The 19,807-nt window shown below is 39.8% G+C and overlaps 1 protein-coding gene across 10 annotated transcripts in view; it reads left to right on the forward strand.

The window, feature by feature from the left end:
• The window catches only part of PPP3CB (protein phosphatase 3 catalytic subunit beta), a 35,591-nt gene that overhangs the window by 5,063 nt on the left and 10,721 nt on the right, over positions 1-19,807 (forward strand). For 4 of the 10 annotated variants that reach the window (XM_033148616.1, XM_033148606.1, XM_033148609.1 and 1 more), the window contains exons 2-11: positions 1,926-2,126; positions 5,829-5,953; positions 8,592-8,703; positions 10,089-10,234; positions 10,651-10,790; positions 10,870-10,947; positions 11,045-11,139; positions 16,623-16,748; positions 17,680-17,757; positions 18,826-18,852. In XM_033148616.1, coding sequence (XP_033004507.1) covers positions 2,099-2,126; positions 5,829-5,953; positions 8,592-8,703; positions 10,089-10,234; positions 10,651-10,790; positions 10,870-10,947; positions 11,045-11,139; positions 16,623-16,748; positions 17,680-17,757; positions 18,826-18,852 — 955 coding nt within the window. In that variant the 5' untranslated portion in view covers positions 1,926-2,098. Of the gene's footprint in view, positions 1-1,925; positions 2,129-4,596; positions 4,863-5,828; positions 5,954-8,591; positions 8,704-10,088; positions 10,235-10,650; positions 10,791-10,869; positions 10,948-11,044; positions 11,140-16,622; positions 16,749-17,679; positions 17,758-18,825; positions 18,853-19,807 lie in introns of those variants that run through there. The other 6 variants (XM_033148607.1, XM_033148610.1, XM_033148608.1 and 3 more) reach the window with 3 other exon arrangements.

The following is a 19,807-nucleotide window of genomic DNA, read 5'->3' on the forward strand; positions in this document are numbered from 1 at the left end:
AATATGAATCTTATAATGTATAAATTATCATTGAATAAAATCTGTGTGGTCTTCTGTAAGCTGAGTCAATATTTTGAACCAGATACCATTTTTAAAATGAAATAATTAAATTTGGGTTCAAACCCCCTGTAATGCAGGAATCTCAACTAGATCATACATCTAGATCGAGAGCCAGTGTGGTGTAGTGGTTAAGAGCGGTGGACTCGTAATCTGGGGAACCGGGTTCGCGTCTCCGCTCCTCCACATGCAGCTGCTGGGTGACCTTGGGCTAGTCACACTTCTTTGAAGTCTTTCAGCCCCACTCACCTCACAGAGTGTTTGTTGTGGGGGAGGAAGGGAAAGGAGAATGTTAGCCGCTTTGAGACTCCTTCGGGTAGTGAAAAGCGGGATATCAAATCCAAACTCTTCTTCTTCTCTTCATACATGACAGATAGCCACCTACCCTCTGCTTTAAAGCCTTCACAGAATCATAGAATTGTAGAGTTGGATAGATATTGGCATTGATTCTTTTTCTATAACACCCAGCAGGATTGTATTGGGAACAAAGGGGACTGAATAAATTCCCAGTAACAGGGCAATTTGAGCCTTCAGTCTGCTTTACTGGATGGGGTTCGGTGTCCCTCTGCTGAGCCCTGCTTGGATCTACCAACAAGAGCAAATACCCAAATGGGGAAGAGTTGCTACCATCACCACCACTGGCATTAATTCCCACCCCATGTCTTCCCTTTTGACCTAGGGAGATTAAGCCCTTCCTCACTTACAGTGTTGAGTGCGGCAGCCAGCACACCTGCCATTTACCATTTCACAGGGACTATCCCAGTCAATTGGACAAAAATAAGTTAAAACAATCTTTAAGGAACAAAACAAGTCAAAAAGAGGGTGGCTGCCCTTGTGGCATTCTCCTTTATTGTCATCCCTTTGGAATTAGCCCACTGGCACTGGCCTGTCACATTGCAGCATGTTGCTTTTAAGCCCTATGGGCAGGAAATTATGCCAGAGTTAATTTTTACTGTCATATCTCCATTTGGTACTGCCATGACCATGGAGCTTCACAGATGGATGAGGACTTTTAGGAGTTGAGGAGAGGTGATTATATTATGTGTCCCCTATCCCTTTCCTCCACACTGTCTAGCACAAACACAGAAGAAAAGCAGAGTTTGTGACTTTGTACACCAAACCATAGCTTGCGCTAACCACAGCTTAGAACCCAAACAGTGTCCCAAGCTTCTCAAAGTAGCTGGTTTATAATTGCTTTTCTGTTTCCAGTTTCATTGTCAGATTTTTTGTTTTGTTTACTCAAGTCCTTATGGTGAAACAGCCTGTGCAGGTAGATTATAATTATGGCTTTGTTTAACTGAATTCATACATCACACCAGTTCACATTTAGCACAAACTGGTTTGTCGGTTCAGACAGCTCCCCAAACTGCTTAATGAACTTCAGTTTGGCATTATGTCTGAACTGAACCATACTCCTGTGCTCTAGACCAAAAAGGGAACCGGGAAAGGAATGTACAAATAGGCCCAAGCTTGGTTTTCAAAGTTGCTACGGTCACGATGTAGGGAATATGTTTATTTCAAACCTCAGTGGTATCCTAAAGCACACCCTTTTATTTCTCTAATAATAGTGGCTGCCACTTTTCCTGTGTGGAATACTAAATCAATGCATATGCATTTCTGAAACTGAATGGCCTTGCCACTGCCAAGGAAACTATATTTTTGTGTTCTTTGTGCACACCCTATAATGTATTCCATCCTCACACATTCAGCCCCCTCATTTTCCTAGTATACATAAATAAATAAATAACCGTGTTTCTTCCTTCCTTTTTTAAAAAAGTCACTTTTTTGTGTGTCTTGGATCAAAATGGTGCTCAGAGCTTTTTTCAAGTCATTGATTGTAAGTAGTATTTGCGGTATTTCATTTTCAGCTGTCCCTTTTCCGCCAACACACCGATTAACATCAGAAGAAGTGTTTGATGCAGCTGGAAAACCTCGGGTTGATATTTTGAAAAACCACCTAATAAAAGAAGGTCGGGTAGATGAAGAAATTGCACTAAGAATCATCAATGACGGTGCTGCAATTTTAAGAAGAGAGAAAACCATGATAGAAGTTGAAGCTCCTATTACAGGTGCAAGCTCTGGCTAACTGTTGCCACTTTTAATGTCATAAATGCATGGAATGAGGTTTCAGTACCTTTGGAAGTAAAATAATTTAGGTAGAAAGGTTGACGGTGTAGAATTTTCACATAAATGGTAAAGGAAAGGGATTATATGAGCTTTGAAATATACTGGGGTAGTGATGTCATTGATAAGCCTTGAGCACCTCTCCTCCCACTTTTTCTTCCTCACTTGGTACAATTGCAAGGAGGTGATTTTTTGCTTTTGCTTTCAATTGACTACAGTTTAAAATTACATCAGAACATAAACCATCTAGTACTAGCTATGATTTGTGGCCAGGTAGCAGGAATATTCATAATCTCTGGTTGGGAGTTGACTTGTTTCAAACAAACCATAGTTAATATTAACCACAGTTTGTTGGGTTCAGATGCAATGAAAAGCTGCATTGTATCTAATCTCCTTGCTGCTGTGCCAAAGGAGAGAGCAGAGGGTGTGTGCAAGTCTCAGACTTGTCTCATATCATTCTTGTCATTATACAAATCATGATTTATTGTGATGTTTAAACCAGCTCACTGTACCTTGGATGAAGCTTTGCTTTTCAGCTTGCTAAAAAAATACAATTTAATGGTCCAGTGGAAATTAGAACAGGTCTTTCTGAAATTTTATATTTGCTTAATAATTTTAGTAGTGATATAATTTACACTTCTGAAATTGAATACATTGAAATCTTATCTAAGGCTTGGTTTGGTTGTTTATAAGTTTGGCTATCTATCAAGTTTTGTTTTTTATAGCTTATATTTTTGGGGAGGCAGGATTAAATACTTTAAATTATGACATAAAGGTTGTATTTCCTAATTTTAGAGTTTTAGTATTTCCCAAAACACATTGGACTTCATAGAATAAATAACATATTTATGCACCCTTATATTGTCATGCTTTTAGACTTTTGCTTCATTTGCTTTTGCTACACATAAAATACCCATCATTTTATGTGCAAAGATGATGGTGCCTTGTGACTAGGAATGCACAAGCATTGCTGCTGCTTATCTGAAAGAGACCAAGTCTTTGTGAACCTTCCAAATGAATGCTTCTCTTCCTTTGTGAATGTTCACTACGGTAAGTCTTGAATTTTTGTTTAGTGTTTCATTGGTGAGTGACCACAAAGCATCCTCTGCTGCTGTCTTTCCCATTTCTGCTCTAAGGTTCAGTTACTTATCTTGGAGCAGGACAGGGAAAAGTGGCAGAGATGCTTTGTACATCATTTCTGCCTGGCAAGAAGGCCCTCGGACACAGCTGGGACATGGACAGTGCCTACCTCCTCTCCAACTATAGTTTGGGTCCTGGCCAGAACAGAGAGATCTTGGGGCAGGGAAGGGGAGACGGTACTCTCAGAATCAATGTAATCATGCACCCTGCATGCAGCAAACCTTCTCCCAGGCAGAAATGATGTGCATAGCATCACTTTCCTTATGGGGATTTTGGAACTGATAGTTAAGAGTTTGTGCCAGGAAAAGCCACTCTACCAGGTCTTGCATCATTCCCCCCACAATCCTTCCCCCCAAAATTAGTTACTGGTCTTTGGGGCAAGGAAAGGGCGAACATTTGCTGGTGCTCACTGAGTCAAAGCAAGGACAGATTGCGCTTTCAGCAGGCTGTGAACACGGCTTTGCACACAAGCATTCAGGCTGGGGTGCTGCTCACTTTTGCAAGTACTCCTAGCATCTTGAAGATTCAATGGGCATGATTTTTCATAGACCAGAGGTTAATTAATTAATTAATTAGATGGTAGATTAATTTGGAAAGCTGGTAGATACATAGGCAGTGGAGGTTGAATCATAAATAAGAGTTCAATAGCAAATTTGACAGTGTTTATTTTCTTTTAAATTAAGACTATGTTTGTATATTTCAGAATATAGCTTTATTTTTGAACACCTAGAACTGGTAGGTATTAGTAATCTACTGATTACTGCAAGATGATAATAGTAAAAAATGGAAGAATTGGTAGGTGTAATTGGTGATTAAAATAAATCATGTCAAATGGCTACAGAAAGTTGATATGATTAATAATTTGCTGGAAAGAAAGGCTACCTTTTAATATTTTGGAACCGCACAAAACACTGGAAAATATTGCATAAGAAATTTTGGTTCTGAAAAGAGATGGGTTATTGTGCTTTATTTTTAATATAATTGCTTTCAAGTTGTAGACATGGATATTTGAATAATATGACATCAAAAGTGTGAAGGTTAATTTCTTCTGCAGTTCTCTTCTGCATTTTTAAAATATTGTATTATATATTTATTATTGATCAATGCAAGTTAAATACTATCGGCTTAACTGATGTTCTGACTGACCTTATTCATGATTCATTTCTTGGAAATTAACTTTGCCCCCGATGCATATGCTACTCAGTTGACAACAGGTAGGTCTTTCCTCATTTAGCAGCCTTATGTCCAACTTCCCGACAGATATTAAGAGTTCCTTTCTTTGATAAAGCAGATGGTTCTCTGCTTGCTACACAGATGCTAGACCTTTTAAGAGCAGTTTTAAATCAGTTTTTACTTTGAAGTCTTTCTGTCCCTTTATCTTTATGAAAAAATTTCCCCTATCCCTCAGGAGATTGTGCTCTTTTTACTTTCAGGCTGGGACCTTTTCAGCTAAAGAGAATCCGCTTTCTCAATGCATTGCAGCTGGAATATCATACTTTTGACTGGTTTCCATATATAGTGTGTCTGCCTCCATTGTGTGTGTATGTGTTCTCCCCCCTCCTAAAGAATATCTATCTGGGATCGTAGCCCCAGAGAACTCTGCATGATCATTAGGAAAAAACTGGGAGCCAAATATGCAATGCTTTCTATTAAGTCAAGTATGTTTTCCTATCTACCACTATTGAGGGTGGAGCTGCATGGTGAACACCACAGGGAGCATTCAGTCAGACTTGGTTGTGGAATGGGATAAATTCCGTGGTCACTCAGAAACAAGTCCATATGGGAAACTCTGTTTCACACTACCTTGTTAAACAGAGTAAATGCATGAAATGTCATGTGCCAGAGTTAGTTGCCTCCAGGACTATATGCCATTGGTGTGTGAACACTTCCACCCAGTACCACGTGGTGATGGGAGAGGTGGAAATTACATGCAGGAATAGTTAACAGGAAGAGGAGGGGATGCAAGGACAAAGACTGAAAGGAAAATTAGGAAAAAGAAGAAAGGTCAACATGAGGAAGAGATTGGAGCAAAAGTTATGGTAAAACATGAATGGAACAATAGCAAGTGATAAATTAATGAGGAAAAAGAGGACACATTTCTTGAATACAATTTAGGTTCTAGTTCTGCCATAATCTAGACTTGAGAAAGTTCAAATAACTTTAGTCTTCCTTTAGGGAAGTTGGCAATAAAAATGTTTGATAGCTCCTAGGGTATGCAGACAACCTACTGAATAGCCCTGGACAGTTTATATGTTCCTAACACTTGAACATTCTTGGTGGCACCTGACACTGCAAATAATTTTTCCAGTCCTATTAATCTGAGTGTGAACAATAGCTGAAAAACAGATGGTGCAAGATTGGTGCTGGGGTGGGAAGTCATTGCTACTTAAAATTAAGATGCAATGACTAGATTATTGAACTGAAATTCTGATTGAATCAAGTTTGGGTGGTTTTCCCACCAGTAGAACTTCATCATGGTTTTTTAATCAGCAGCATTTTTATTGCAGTGTGTGGTGACATTCATGGCCAATTCTTTGACCTAATGAAGCTATTTGAAGTGGGAGGATCACCTGCTAACACAAGATACCTGTTCCTTGGTGACTATGTAGACAGAGGATATTTTAGCATAGAGGTAATTGAATGTGTGTGTCCTGATGTTAATATCAACAATGGTTTTCCCATTTATTTGCTATAGTAACTGTTTCACCATGGTAAGAAGTATGTTTCTTCTTCTCTGAAGGAGGTGATAATAAAACTGCTATTAAAGAAGCTGAGTCTAGATTCCTCAGCTTTGGAAAAATTACTGTCCCGTTTCAGGCTTACTGTTGCTCAGCAAGGTCCTAGAGTGAGTGAAGTCTTGCCAGCATCAGGCAATTTGGAGGACGCTAGTTATTTAGAACTCCATTTTCCCCCCCTTTTGCCTGGATTCAGGATGGAAACTACCTTGTTTGCCCTGGTGGGTGACTTATACTGAGAACATTGAAAATATGACCCCGCTGGTTCTTCTGGGCCTCATGGCGGCTTCCAATAACATCAACCATTATATTTTGTGCCTTACACCCTTTATTAGCCTTACTTGGTTTGTAATTTTTTCCACAATCAGAATCTTTCACATATTACTATACCATAAGGCAGTGTTTGGATCTGCTAGAGCAGGCATAGGCAACCTTCAGCTCTCCAGATGTTTTGGCCTACAACTCCCATGATCCCTAGCTAACAGGACCAGTGGTCAGGGATGATGGGAATTGTAGTCCGAAACATCTGGAGAGCCAAAGGTTGCCTATGTCTGTGCTAGAGGTTTCCATATGCTAAGGGACTTCTGTTCCTCCTCTTGACCACTGACCTTTGGAGTGCCTCAGGGCTCTGTTTTGCTCCCATGCTTTTCATCATCTACATGGAATTGTTGGGAGAACTAGTGTAGAAATTTGGGCTGCAGTTTCATCAGTATGCAGATGAGACACAGCTCTTCCTGTTTCTGTAATCTAATCTCAAGGAGGCGATGGAAGTTTTGAACAGGTGTCTAGAGGCAGTTTGGGATGGATGAGGGCAAGCCAGATTAAGCTTAATCCTGACAAGATGGAAATTTGGCAGGTTGGGAAACTGCTGATCTGATGGATATGTGCAGTCTGTTTTAGAGAGGATTGCACTCCTCCTGGCAAATGAGGTAGGCAGTCTGGGTTTGCTTCTGGGCTTGGCACTCTTGATGAAGGCACTGGTGGCCAGAACTGCTTTTCATCAGCATTGGCTAATTTTCCAGCTATCGCCCTATCTGGAGAAAGTAGCTTGCCTTAGTGGCACATGCACTGTTTATATCCAGGCTGGATTACTAATGTGTTCTATGTGAGGCTACCTTTAAAGATGGTTTGAAAACCATAGCTGGTGCAGAATGCAGCAGCAGGAATACTTATATGGGCCCAAGCAGCTGGAACACATTGCACCAATTCTGTACCAGTGGTTGCCTGCTGGTTTCATGGCTCAACTTAAATTTGAAGCCGATAGGTTTCAAATTTGATTTGAAACCTATAATAGCCTCAGAACGTTTATGTACAGCAGCCTGTTCTCTGACTTGTCAATAAGAGATGTTGGATTGATGGATCCCTAGTACAGGGACTTTCTGGGAGTGGCACTGGAATCCCTCTGGAATTTCCTTTCCCCACCCAAGAAATAATTGTGGCACGCATCATTGTCACTTTTTAAGAGAAATGTTAAAACATGTTTATTTCAATCCACTTTTTATTAATTTTACTAATTGTGATAAAAAATTGCTCAGATTTCCTTCTAGAATGACCACCCTTGCCACATGATAGGCCTGAAAAATAAGTTGTACCCCTCTTGGCTGTATGTTGCCTGCTCCTACGTTACTGCTGGAAGAACATCAGTAAACAATTAGGAAACTGACTGATAGGAAGCAAGCATTCTAGAGTTCTGTGAAACTAGATTCACTAGATTAATTGTGAACAGCTTTTTATCTTCTTTTTTAAAAAAGAAGAAAGCAACTTTTTTTTGCTGTGTGCTTAATACGCCATATCATACAGAACAGTGTGCTCTTGGAGCAGAGCCGTCTAAGTTGACAACTGTGTGTGCAAAGGCATCTTAAGACATTTGTATGCATTTTTTGGAAACACTGGGCCTTTCGAAACTGATGTGGCTGGTTTTATAATACTAATGCAAGGGCATTCCACTGTGCTGCTGTACACAGGGCATTTTGCACAGAATTTGATACTGTGTTCTTGCACCAACAGGAAATATTCATTAGAATGCCTCTGAAGTGTCAGGCAGTTATTGCCAAGTAGTAATGGATTTTAGGTTACCACCATGTGTGAACTCAGCTTCAGCCACAGAGTAGAATTACATACAAGTGTGGATTGAAGGATCCATTGGGCAGTATGTTTAACCCTTCTGCTTGTCAATTCTCATCTCATCACTTCCCCAGTAGGTTTGTTTCTTGATGGGGAGGAGGTAAAGGGGTATCAGGGGAAAGATGGGCTCAATATGCTATTCCCACCTGCCAATTAATGCCTTCCAGTTCCCTTGCCTCTCAGCAGTAACAGAATGCAAGTTGGGGAATTCTTTCTTATTCTGTGTCATTCCTTTCCAAATTGCCATGGTAATTTTCTAATACACTATCCTGAGTTCCCTGAAGGAAGGGTGGTATACAAATGTGATAAATGAAGTTTAAGTGAGCATTATTCTATATGTCAGCTGGATATTATGCTGTAATACTTGAAATGGGGCTATCACATATGACTAGTACTCTTGTTTTTCAACAGTGTGTGCTATATTTGTGGGTTCTGAAGATTCTGTATCCAAGCACATTATTTCTTTTGAGAGGCAACCATGAATGCAGGCACCTCACAGAATATTTTACTTTTAAGCAGGAATGTAAGTATTAATAACAGTGGTAATTGTTGGCTTCCTGAATACTTAGTTATCAGCCCCCCCCCTTTTACACATTTTTGTCTTGCTTCATATTTATTTGAACATTTTCTGGGATCTGGTGCAACATTGTAGTCTTGAGATATAATCTATAACAGTACTGTGTATGTGTTTCTTTTGTGCACTTTCCCATGAAAATGTTAGAATAGAACATATCAGTATGGTTATTTCTTTAATAAATCTTTGTCCTTTCAGCCCAAGTGGCTGCCAGGATAGGATGGCAGCCTACCTTGCTATTAGACTCACATGGATTTCATTAAGTGACGTACCCCTATCTACAAATTGATGGTTCTCCTACAGCTCTTACCACTGTGCCAAACAGCAACAAACCCCTTGAGCTTAAGATAACAACCAGCCAATCAATTTTAAAAAATGAAGACAACATGTAAATACATTTACCAAGAAATGAAGCTAGATCCATATATCACAGGTCAGTTAGCTAACCTTATAGAAAAGTTGCTTTACTATAAGAAGAAGGCTGTAGAGCCTACATACAGATTGGGGCCTCCAGCAGATCAGGTACGTGTGGACCATATATCCACTTTTTAACTGAGCCAGGACAACTTCCTGCCTGCAGTTCTTGAGGGATGCACCTGAGTATTCCAGCATTGGAATTTAAAATGACAGGCAGATTGGAATTTTGTATGGACAACTGTGCTACTAATTATTTTTTAATGGAAAGGTGATTTTTAATGTACTTATTTGCAAAGCTGGTATTACATTAGCAGTATCCTTCTTTCCGTGATGTGGGTGGCGCTGTGGGTTAAACCACAGAGCCTAGGGCTTGCCGATCAGAAGGTCGGTGGTTCGAATCCCCACAACGGGGTGAGCTCCCGTTGCTCGGTCCCTGCTCCTGCCAACCTAGCAGTTCGAAAACACGTCAAAGTGCAAGTAGATAGATAGGTACCGCTCCGGCAGGAAGGTAAACAGTGTTTCCGTGCGCTGCTCTGGTTCGCCAGAAGCGGCTTAGTCATGCTGGCCACATGACCCGGAAGCTGTACGCCGGCTCCCTTGGCCAATAAAGCGAGATGAGTGCTGCAACCCCAGAGTCGTTTGCAACTGGACCTAATGGTCAGGGGTCCCTTTACCCTTTACCTATCCTTCTTTCCCATTCTAGCATAACATATTGTTAAGACACATGTCAGCTTATATTCATCTAGTTAAATATGCTTTGCCAGAGAGTTCTCCCTTTTATTTTATTTATTCATCCATTTTTCAAGGAACAATATTGATAACTTACTTTTAAATGCTCCTAAGATGTAAGCCTGCCATCATAAACAAATGTATGTGATAGAATATGTTTCTCTCTCTCCCCACCCCCACCTTTATAGGTAAAATAAAATATTCTGAAAGAGTCTATGATGCTTGTATGGAAGCTTTTGATTGCCTTCCTCTTGCTGCACTTCTAAACCAGCAGTTTCTTTGTGTCCATGGTGGACTCTCTCCAGAAATAAATACAATAGATGACATTAGGAGGGTGAGTGTTACTGTGCTAAAGGCATGGGGATGTTGGAGTCTTTTGTAATGGTCTTGATGTGCCACTCTTAAATGTTAAGATAATTCTTTTCTTGTCCTTGTTAGAGATCAAATGAAAATTAACTGCAACCCTATACGTGCCTGCTAAGAAATAAGCCGCATTGAGGCTTATTCCCCACTGCAACTTAGTTCCTGGTGTGTATAGGATTGCAGCCTAATTTCCTGATTTATGGAGTTTTTCAGTCTGAGAAGGTAAGTGATAGATGAAAAAAAACCCATAAAGTAATGAATATCCTTTTATTTCTTTGGTATGATTGGATGTTTGTGATCTATATATCTTAACAAGAGAGTGAGAATAATAAAATAAAATGGACATACTGAAAATGAAGATCATTGTGGTGTTTTTCATTTAAACAGCTAGATAGATTCAAAGAGCCCCCAGCATTTGGACCAATGTGCGACTTGTTGTGGTCAGATCCCTCTGAAGACTTTGGAAATGAAAAATCACAGGAGCATTTCAGTCACAATACAGTCAGAGGATGTTCCTATTTTTATAGGTAAAATATAAAACAGATCAGATTGATAAATGATTGCATGAAAGCATTACTTTACACTCATAGTTGTTTCATTTCACAGCTATCCTGCAGTTTGCGAATTTTTGCAGAATAATAATTTGTTGTCTATTATCAGAGCTCATGAAGCACAAGATGCAGGGTAAGTATCTTGCCCTCCCATGATAGAAATATTCAGTACTCAGATATTCAGATTCACCACTTCCTTTGTGACACAGTCAACTGTTCTTATTTTACAGTTATAGAATGTACAGGAAAAGTCAAACGACAGGGTTCCCATCATTAATAACAATTTTTTCTGCACCTAATTACTTGGATGTCTATAATAATAAAGGTAAGAGCATATTGCTAAGAAAGGTAAACATGTCTGAAATGTAATCTGTCTTTGTTTAAAAACATTTCTAAACTGCCTAATTTTTTTTTAAAATCTCTTGTGGTGTATGCTATTTACAAAAAATATTAGACATTAAAACAAATACAAGATAAAAGAAATATAGTTGTAGCTTGGTTTAAGAACAGCTTAGTTTATGAACAACCTGGATTAAGAACGCTGCAAACCCAGAAGCAGGTGTTTTGGTTTGTAAACTTTCCCTTGGAATAAGAACATGTTTCTCTTCCTGTTGAGTGTGTTCCATTTGTAAATTGAGTTCCCCGCTGCTATGGGGAAGCACACCTTGGTTTAAGAACACTTTGGTTTAAGAACGGACTTCAGGAACGGATTAAGTTCGCAAACGAAGGTACCACTGTAAAACAATATGAAAACATAAAAGCAAGTGATACAGAAATTCAGGGGATTCGTGCACATTAATCATGGTTCAGTCTTACAGGTCTGGAAAGCCTAGGCAAAAAGATAAGTCCTTACAAGACATCTGAAGCAACTGGTGGTTGCTGCTTTGTCTATAGCACAGTGAAGGGTATTCCACAGAAAAGGGGGGCAACAACAGAAAACGTCCATGTCTCCTCACCCCCCTATGATATTATGCTGGTTATGGGTTCACGAGTAGAATGTTTGAGTAGTTGAGGGGATGAACGAATTGTACAATATGTACACAATTGAACACAAACATTCACAGTAACTTGTATAAAAGAATCCAGGAAGTTCTTTAAAATGCTAATGGTTCTGCTTCATAGATTCTATGCTAGGCATATGCAAACTTGGCCCTCCAAATGTTTTGGGACTACAACTCCCATCATCCCTAGCTAAAAGGACCAGTGGTCAGAGATGATGGGAGTTGTAGTAGTCCCAAAAATCTGGAGGGCCAAGTTTGCCTATGCTTGTTCTATGCAGTGCCCCACACGGTCTGCAGAGGCACATTCCCATATGCAGAACCATCTGGAAACCTCTGGAAGATTAGAAGAACTGAAGTGCAGATGCAGTTATGTTTCATTACATTTCCACTCAGGGTAATTTCTCTCACACATGGCCGCAGCAGAAAGGGTCCTCCCTCTATAGAGCTGCTTAAACGTTTGCCATAAGTTTGTTAGATATCTCCAATATTCAGTTGTTTCTCTTTAATCAAGATTTTGCACCATGGAGAGAGAACTTTATTTCTAAAATGCCATAAGTCCAGCATCTACATTCCAAAATCAGGCATTCATTGCTCCTGCCTTACATGGTTGAGTGAGAGCCTGGTCATGGAAATCTGCAAGTACCTTCAGAAACCCAGTGAAAGAATTTACAAATTAAAGGCTCAGTACCTCCCAAGTCACTGTGAAAGAAGCCCTTCAAGACATACTTCATCATACCAGTCGTCCTATATTCCTGGGTGGAACTTCTCTGTAGACTTCTGCCTCCCACACTTCATTGTGTTCTGGCCCCTTTCCTGCTGTTTCTTCAATATCTGACCTGAGTCACCTACATCTGGCTCCTTGTCACCTGCTGATCCAGAGTGCCCCAGGGACAGCAACCCTTAATGCCAGCCTTCTGGTTCCAAATCTTCAACTTAAGAATTAGAACTTTAGATATTGAACTACCAATGCATTGTCTTCAGCGTTTAGATTCTGAAGTGGGGGGTTGTTGGGTTGTTGTTTTGATTTTGATTATATATTTTGTGGTTTTATATTCTGATTTTGTACTGTGAACCACCCTGAGACCTCCAGTTATAGGGCAGTATATAAATTCAGTAAATAAATAAACAAAATTATAAATCCTCTGCTCCTGAGCATTTCAAAGCTGATTGCAATATTTAATCTTTCAGTGGTTATTAAGGTTACTTCTACCTTCTAGTCAGGACTCAGAGGGGGGCAATCAAACTCATAGCCCTCATGTAACTGATAATGAGTGTGGCGCAGATCTGATACCTACACTCTCCAACTCAATTCCAACAGATGAGAACGGGTGGGGAGAATGAGGACATTATGCTCACATTGCAGGTTGTACAAAACCAGAGTTTTCCTCTGTTACAGCGTAGGACACACACACACACAGACAGACAGACAGACAGACAGACACAGAGAGAGAGTGATGGAGGACAGCGGGTTGACAATAACTTGTAATTCACTATTATCCCTATATTGCAGGTTATGGTGGGGGTTACCACAAATTGTGTTGTGTTCTCCAGATTTCAGATGAGGGCGCAAGCTGCATAATAGTAGCTTACAACAAGTCTCTTTAATGGAAATTGTGTATCACAGATACAAGCCCCCATTGCAGTACTACAGAGTGTACATGTGTTATCAAGATGCAGGTAGTTACACAGGATATGCATTTCAAGTCTAAATCACCTGAAGCGCATCCACATTGAAAACAAGACAGCACAGGAAGAAATAACTCCTACAAAAAAAATACCTCAGGTAAATCTCTAACCATCTCCTTTGCATCACCAGCAGCGCACTGAAAGCCAGCCCTGTTAAAAGTGGACTCATTGTGCTTCACTTACATGCAGACACTTGCTTTTACCCCATCCTATAATGTAGAATGGAGATCCCAAATAGGAAAGCAGAGTGTGACTAACCCTCTGGAAACAACCGGCTTCACCAACCACACCCAATGCATAGAATTGTATAATATATGGGATGAGGGGCCAGTGTTCCTAATTTTCTACACCTTTCTAAAAGGTCACTACTGTATATGTGTGACTTCACAGAAAACTGACTTATAAGAACAGGTTACAGGTAAGCAACTCTGTATTCACTATTGCCTTCAGAACGTGGGACTAACACTGTTTGAAGTGAGTTCAAGCTTGCACTGGAGGCAGCAGTTGTGTGAGCCAGTGCCTCTACAAGTGGGGATCAGGTGTGGCCCACCATTGACCCTGTGCATTCCTGAGGTGATGGTGAGATGTTGAACCAGCCCTAAAAGAGTGTAAATACTCCACTGAAAAACATTTTTTAAAAGGAGGAAAGGGGAAACTAAGGAAATAAATAACAACCACCACCCCCCCAAAAAAATGATGGGGGGAAGAAATAGGAATAATATGACGGTTTCAAAAGCAAGGAAATAGCTAATATGAAAACAGTGCTGTATATTTTTGAAATAATTCTCAAAAGGACTCAAAACTGATGAAGATGCTGTATTTCATATAGATTGAAGTGGAGAGCAAGTGTCTGGGGCACTGAAGAAACAAAAACAGAGCCTGGCTTTAGAGAATGCTCACATGAGAGTTTGGCTGAGACAATGGAAAGACAAGGATGGAGCCTCAGTGTTGAGAGAGAGAGAGAGAAAAGGCAGCAGGTTTAATTCTTCTTTGAGCAATGTCACACAGCATCATGTATATGGGTGGCTGTCTGGGAAACACTTTCCAAGCAGTGTCAGGAGTTTACAGGAGAGACATCCCCACATCTACTAGCACCCAAAACAACCAGGTTATATACTGGGAGTGGGGAACAAGAGCTTTCTATTTTCTGTCTTCCTAAGGGGAGCAGAAGTGCACAAATATCAGTGTTTTTGGCACCTGCTTATACATCTGCTCACTAGTGGTGTGAGCCCTTCCCTATTGGATGGAGGGGAATGTTCCCTCCTGCTTGCCATCGCTTCAGACTTCTGCATTTATACTCTTCCTCTAGTGAGGTGGCTTGGTTTTTATGCTCTTCAACACACTAATTCCTTGAGTAACTAATGGTGATCTTGGTAGGAGTGGGAAGTAAAGTAGGGTAGCCTTAAAGTGCTCTTTCTCTGGTACAAATCTCCACACATCTAGAGCAGATGACCACTTTCAACTGAGCTTTGGAGCATTGCACATGGCTACTCTCAGGATAAAATATTTCTGTCTTGCCTTTCAGCCCCAAGTTAGTTCAGTCTCAGATTAAAACAAAATATAATATAAACCACAAATGGAAAACAGAGAGCTAGAAGACTTGTTCTTGTTTATATTTTGATTATGTATTCTGTGTTTTTATATCATGATTTTATCCTGTGAACTGCCCTGAGACCTGTGGGTATAGGGCAGTATGTAAATTTCTTGAATAATAATAAAAAGCTGAGGTTACTACTAAAATATATGTGCAGCAGGAGGGGAGGGGGGAAATCAAAACCTCAGCAAAACGATACATCTACAGAATGTTGGAAAGTGTTTAGAGATTGGCCTCCCAAAGTAACAATTCCCACAGCCTAGGTGCTGAAACGGAAACCTCTGATGATAAAGTGATGCAGAGTGAGTCCTCAGATGAGAATCACAGTGGGTAGACAGGCTTATGTGGAAGAAGTCGATCCTTCTAATAGCTGGTTCCCAAAATGTTATACGTAATAATCAGCACTTGAATTCTTTCAGCCAAGACAAAATTAACATCAGAATTAATATGCTCTGAAAAGCCACCATATTTGGCACCACTTAGTCTCCAAACGCATTTAAGAGACCACGTCCCATAGGGTGCATTTTATTAATCTCATCTGAATGTGACCAAGATAGTGCAATTTGCATTCCTGAATTATATTTGAGTCAGATAAATACACACATGTCATGTAGACACGATATGTTAGTAGCAGCAGCAGTATTTTGTGAAGAGTCCTAAGGGACAACTGGAGCTAGTCATTCCAGCGTATCTACTTCTTCAGGGCAGAAGGAATGTTTCATTACTGAGGAAGAGACATCTATGTTAGTGAATGTGAGCTATTGTAGATGCCATTACTCAGCTTCCTTATCTTTCCCACCTTCACTTTAGCTAAAACCAGTTGGCAAGGCCACAGTTGTTGTAGATGAGAAAGAAGCACAAAGATCTCTCAGTATACCCTGATACAGTGGTGGTAAAACCTCAAGTCTGATCATCTTGTGCAGAATGAGAATTAGACTCATCTAAAGCTTTAACTGGCTTTCCTTCCAGGATCTGCAACTTTCAGGAGATCACTCATCTATCTTTGGAAATTCCTGCTATGTCCAAGATGACACTAGCTTGATACTCTGTGTTGCTGCTGCTTGTTAGAGGCCATATTGGATTACATCCTGCAAGTTCCGCTGTGTGCCCACCATGGTTGTGGTTGAATAGTTACAGGGGCTGTTAAAGAATAATGCCAAATGCTAACTGTATAGTGTTACAAGAATAGAAAATGCATGAGCCTGGTGTTTCTCTCCTGTGCTCTGAAATTAGTAACTCCTAGTCCTTGTTTGTGACAATTGTTTATTATTTTGTTCAAACAAATCAATTCATGGTTTGTGTTTGCCTGCTAGCCAGGCTCACAAACTAAAGGGCTTGTGCCTGCTTAAACTCGCATATGAATAGCCCAATAGAATCTACAATTCACACAACTGTTGGCTGTTTAAAAAATGTCAAACAACCCTCAGGTTGATAAGGTGTTGGAATGAATGTGCTAGCTGAAAGGTTTGCAGTTATTATTGATTGCTTGATATATAATTTCAGCTAATCACTGAAACTTTTTTACAGCTGCTGTATTGAAATATGAAAATAATGTTATGAATATTCGGCAGTTCAACTGTTCACCACATCCTTATTGGTTGCCAAATTTTATGGATGTCTTCACATGGTCTTTGCCATTTGTTGGAGAAAAAGGTACGTCATATCATGAAACAAGGCATAAAAACAGGTCGCTCAAACATTTGCCGCTTACCTAGTGTTACATTTATGCAAGTAGATTTAAATGCATGCTTTCAGTTGATGTGTGGCCAGATACAACCTGCCTGTAGCCCACCAATTCAGACACCGCCTACAAACTGTATTTTTGCCCATTGTTTGATATTCACTTTGTGGTTTTTTTGTTTTGTTTCAGGCAGGTAGCTAAATTACAATGCTTGTTGTTCCAGGCAGGTAGCTAAATGTGATGCTTGTTGAGCCCCGCTGAGTTGCCATGTTTGACTGTTAGGTGGGTTCAGCATAGTACGTTACACACGGTACTATAGTTGTGCATTACATTGTTGGGCTGCAATTTTTTATTTATGTATGTAAAACAGACATTTCCCAAAATGTATAACTGACTGTTAAGAGTGAGCAGCCATCAATATACTGTACAAGCACTCCCCGTTTTAGGCGCAACTGATAGGCATGCAATCACGCACAGCACCGAACCCAGAAGTAACTCGGAAATGTCATAAAAAGTGTCATTAGAAGGGCAGGGCAGGGTGGGGTGGAGTAGGGTGGAATGAGGCAGAACAGGGTGCTTGCAGGCGGTTTAAATTGCATGTGATTTCACACAATCACCTGGAACGCAACCCCTGCTGGGAGCAAGGGCTGATGCCTTCATGCCCTGTTTGTGAGCTCTCTAATGGCACTGATGGTTCTTACTTTATTTCTGATCCAGCACTGCTGTTCTTTTATTAAATGACTTATAGTGAAGGACTGGATGTTGACTTGTTTAGCTTTTCATATAATTTTGTTCTCTCTCCCTCCAATGTATTTTGCATTTTAATAGTATTGTAGCATTTTAAACTATTCAGCTTATAATAAGTATTATGATGTGTTGGATTGGTTTTTTTTTTAAATTTAGTGACAGAAATGCTGGTGAATGTTCTGAGTATTTGTTCTGATGATGAACTGATGACTGAGGGTGAAGATCAATTTGACGGTAAGGCTACTTTTATGACTTACGGTTCTGTACTGTGAATTCCTGAAAGATTTTATTTTGTGCATAATTTGTGAACTTTTAAGGGTTTCACTTTTAAGGAATGCTATTAGATTTTTAAAAGGGAGTCTTCAAATGATTCTGGTATATTAAGAATTGAAAACTTGGTGTGCTTATATTTTCTATATTACAATTCTTAATGTAAAATATTTATTCCATTGCATAGAATAAAAAACACAAGACCTGCTCCTTCATTGTCTCCCCCTGCCCCTTGCAACACACACACACACACAAACACACACACGATTGCCATCATGCAAGGGGCAGAGTAAGGATGAACTATTTGGCCCCAACACTTCCTACACATCCCCAACGTATTGAGGGCTAAACCTCTTCAGTAGGGAACTTTACTAGGCTCCCCAATGCAGTCTAGAATCCTGACTTAGGGGCTAAATCATAAGTGGAGCCTGTGCAAGTAGAAAAGACTCATTGCTGCACAAGTTCAGCCCCAAACACTGTGGGGAGAAAGATACGGGATTGGTAGCAAGGAAAGCTTGTCCGAAGGGGAGAATGACTGAATAGGGCTGCAGATTATCAATTATTTAGCCCATATTTGACATTTCTGCTTCCTGATACATGTAAGTTATTATTACTCATTGCAAGGAAACCTTGTGACGTCTGTTTTGTTTATAGAACCATGAATGAATTTGGTTGATCTACCGTTTACTTATTTTGAATTTGGGGTGCTTTTTATACTATATATTTAACAGTGTTTGTTTGTATATTTGTGTTACTTGAAATTTATGTCCTTCCTCCACTTTATATCATCCTGTCAACAAACTCACTGAATACTGAACAGACATTACAAATGCTACCAATATATTTAAAAAATGCACTCAGCAGTATGCAGTATTCTATGAGAGTAGCAGTTTTCCATTTTTCCTCCTCATTTTTCTTTTCAACTTCCATTCTTTATTATCACTGCCAATGTAAAAGCTCTTCCTTTTAGTTTTCCTCACTCACCTTTTTCTCCATCGTTCACTTTCCTTTTTCTGGACTCTCCATCTGAAGAACGAATCATATATGGCAATAAAAAAGGTACAGACAAGACGGAGTAATATTGTTTTGAAATATGACTTATCAAAGTTATCTAAGTAGAGAACACATTTATATATTTTCCTTATATAAATGTGTAGTATTTGTTTTATTGCCAGTCTTCCTGTGCATGAAGGGTTTCTCCTCTTTTCCATTCCCCTTTTGTAGTAGCTTTCATATTTTCCCTACTTTTAATATCTCTTTTTCTGATCCTGCATGTGTAGGAAAGTTTTCAGTTGTATGCCTTGTTTATGATTTTAGTGTAAGCATTCTACATTACAAATGGTGCATGAAATGTGATCTCTGTAATGTTTCAGTTGCTGTTTGTGCAGTAATTTTGTTCTCTTTCAGCTAATATTTGTATGAGAAAGCTTTACATCACTATAATGCTAGTTTCAAGTTGATGTGTATAATAATAAGTTAGAATAATTTATATTGCTAGGGTAGCTTTTTCCACAAAGGGAAGAAGTAACCAGGCCTGTAAGCAAAAGTTCGCGCAAAGACTTTCGCTAGCACAACAAGACTTTTCCTGCACCGTCCTCTCCCCACAAGTCCCCTGTTTTTATACACACACCCCATTTGCATGGAGGAGGTCAGGAGAGTCCCCAGAAAGGCACATGGGAGGAAGGTGAGCAGAGATTGCTGCATCAGCATAAGCATAAGTGTTTGCATTGATAGAGCAATCTGCTTGGCGCTATGTGGAATTCCTTCTAGAACTTTCATAATGAGCAGAAGTATACTTTAATAGCTTTGAAAGAGGCTGTTACTAAATATTGCTGCAGTGTTATTGCTGCAGATCCAAAGAACTGTGCAACTTACTCTACACACGTGAGGGAGCTTTTGACTTCTGTTTCTTTAATGGTCCTCTCTCAGCTGCCCAGTTGCATTGAAAACCTTTTTTTGGGGGGTGGCTTTTTAAAGCTGTGATATCACATAGTGGGGTTGGCTCTACTGTTTA

Source organism: Lacerta agilis, chromosome 5 (genome assembly GCF_009819535.1).
Source record: "Lacerta agilis isolate rLacAgi1 chromosome 5, rLacAgi1.pri, whole genome shotgun sequence".
Lineage (NCBI taxonomy): Eukaryota > Metazoa > Chordata > Lepidosauria > Squamata > Lacertidae > Lacerta > Lacerta agilis.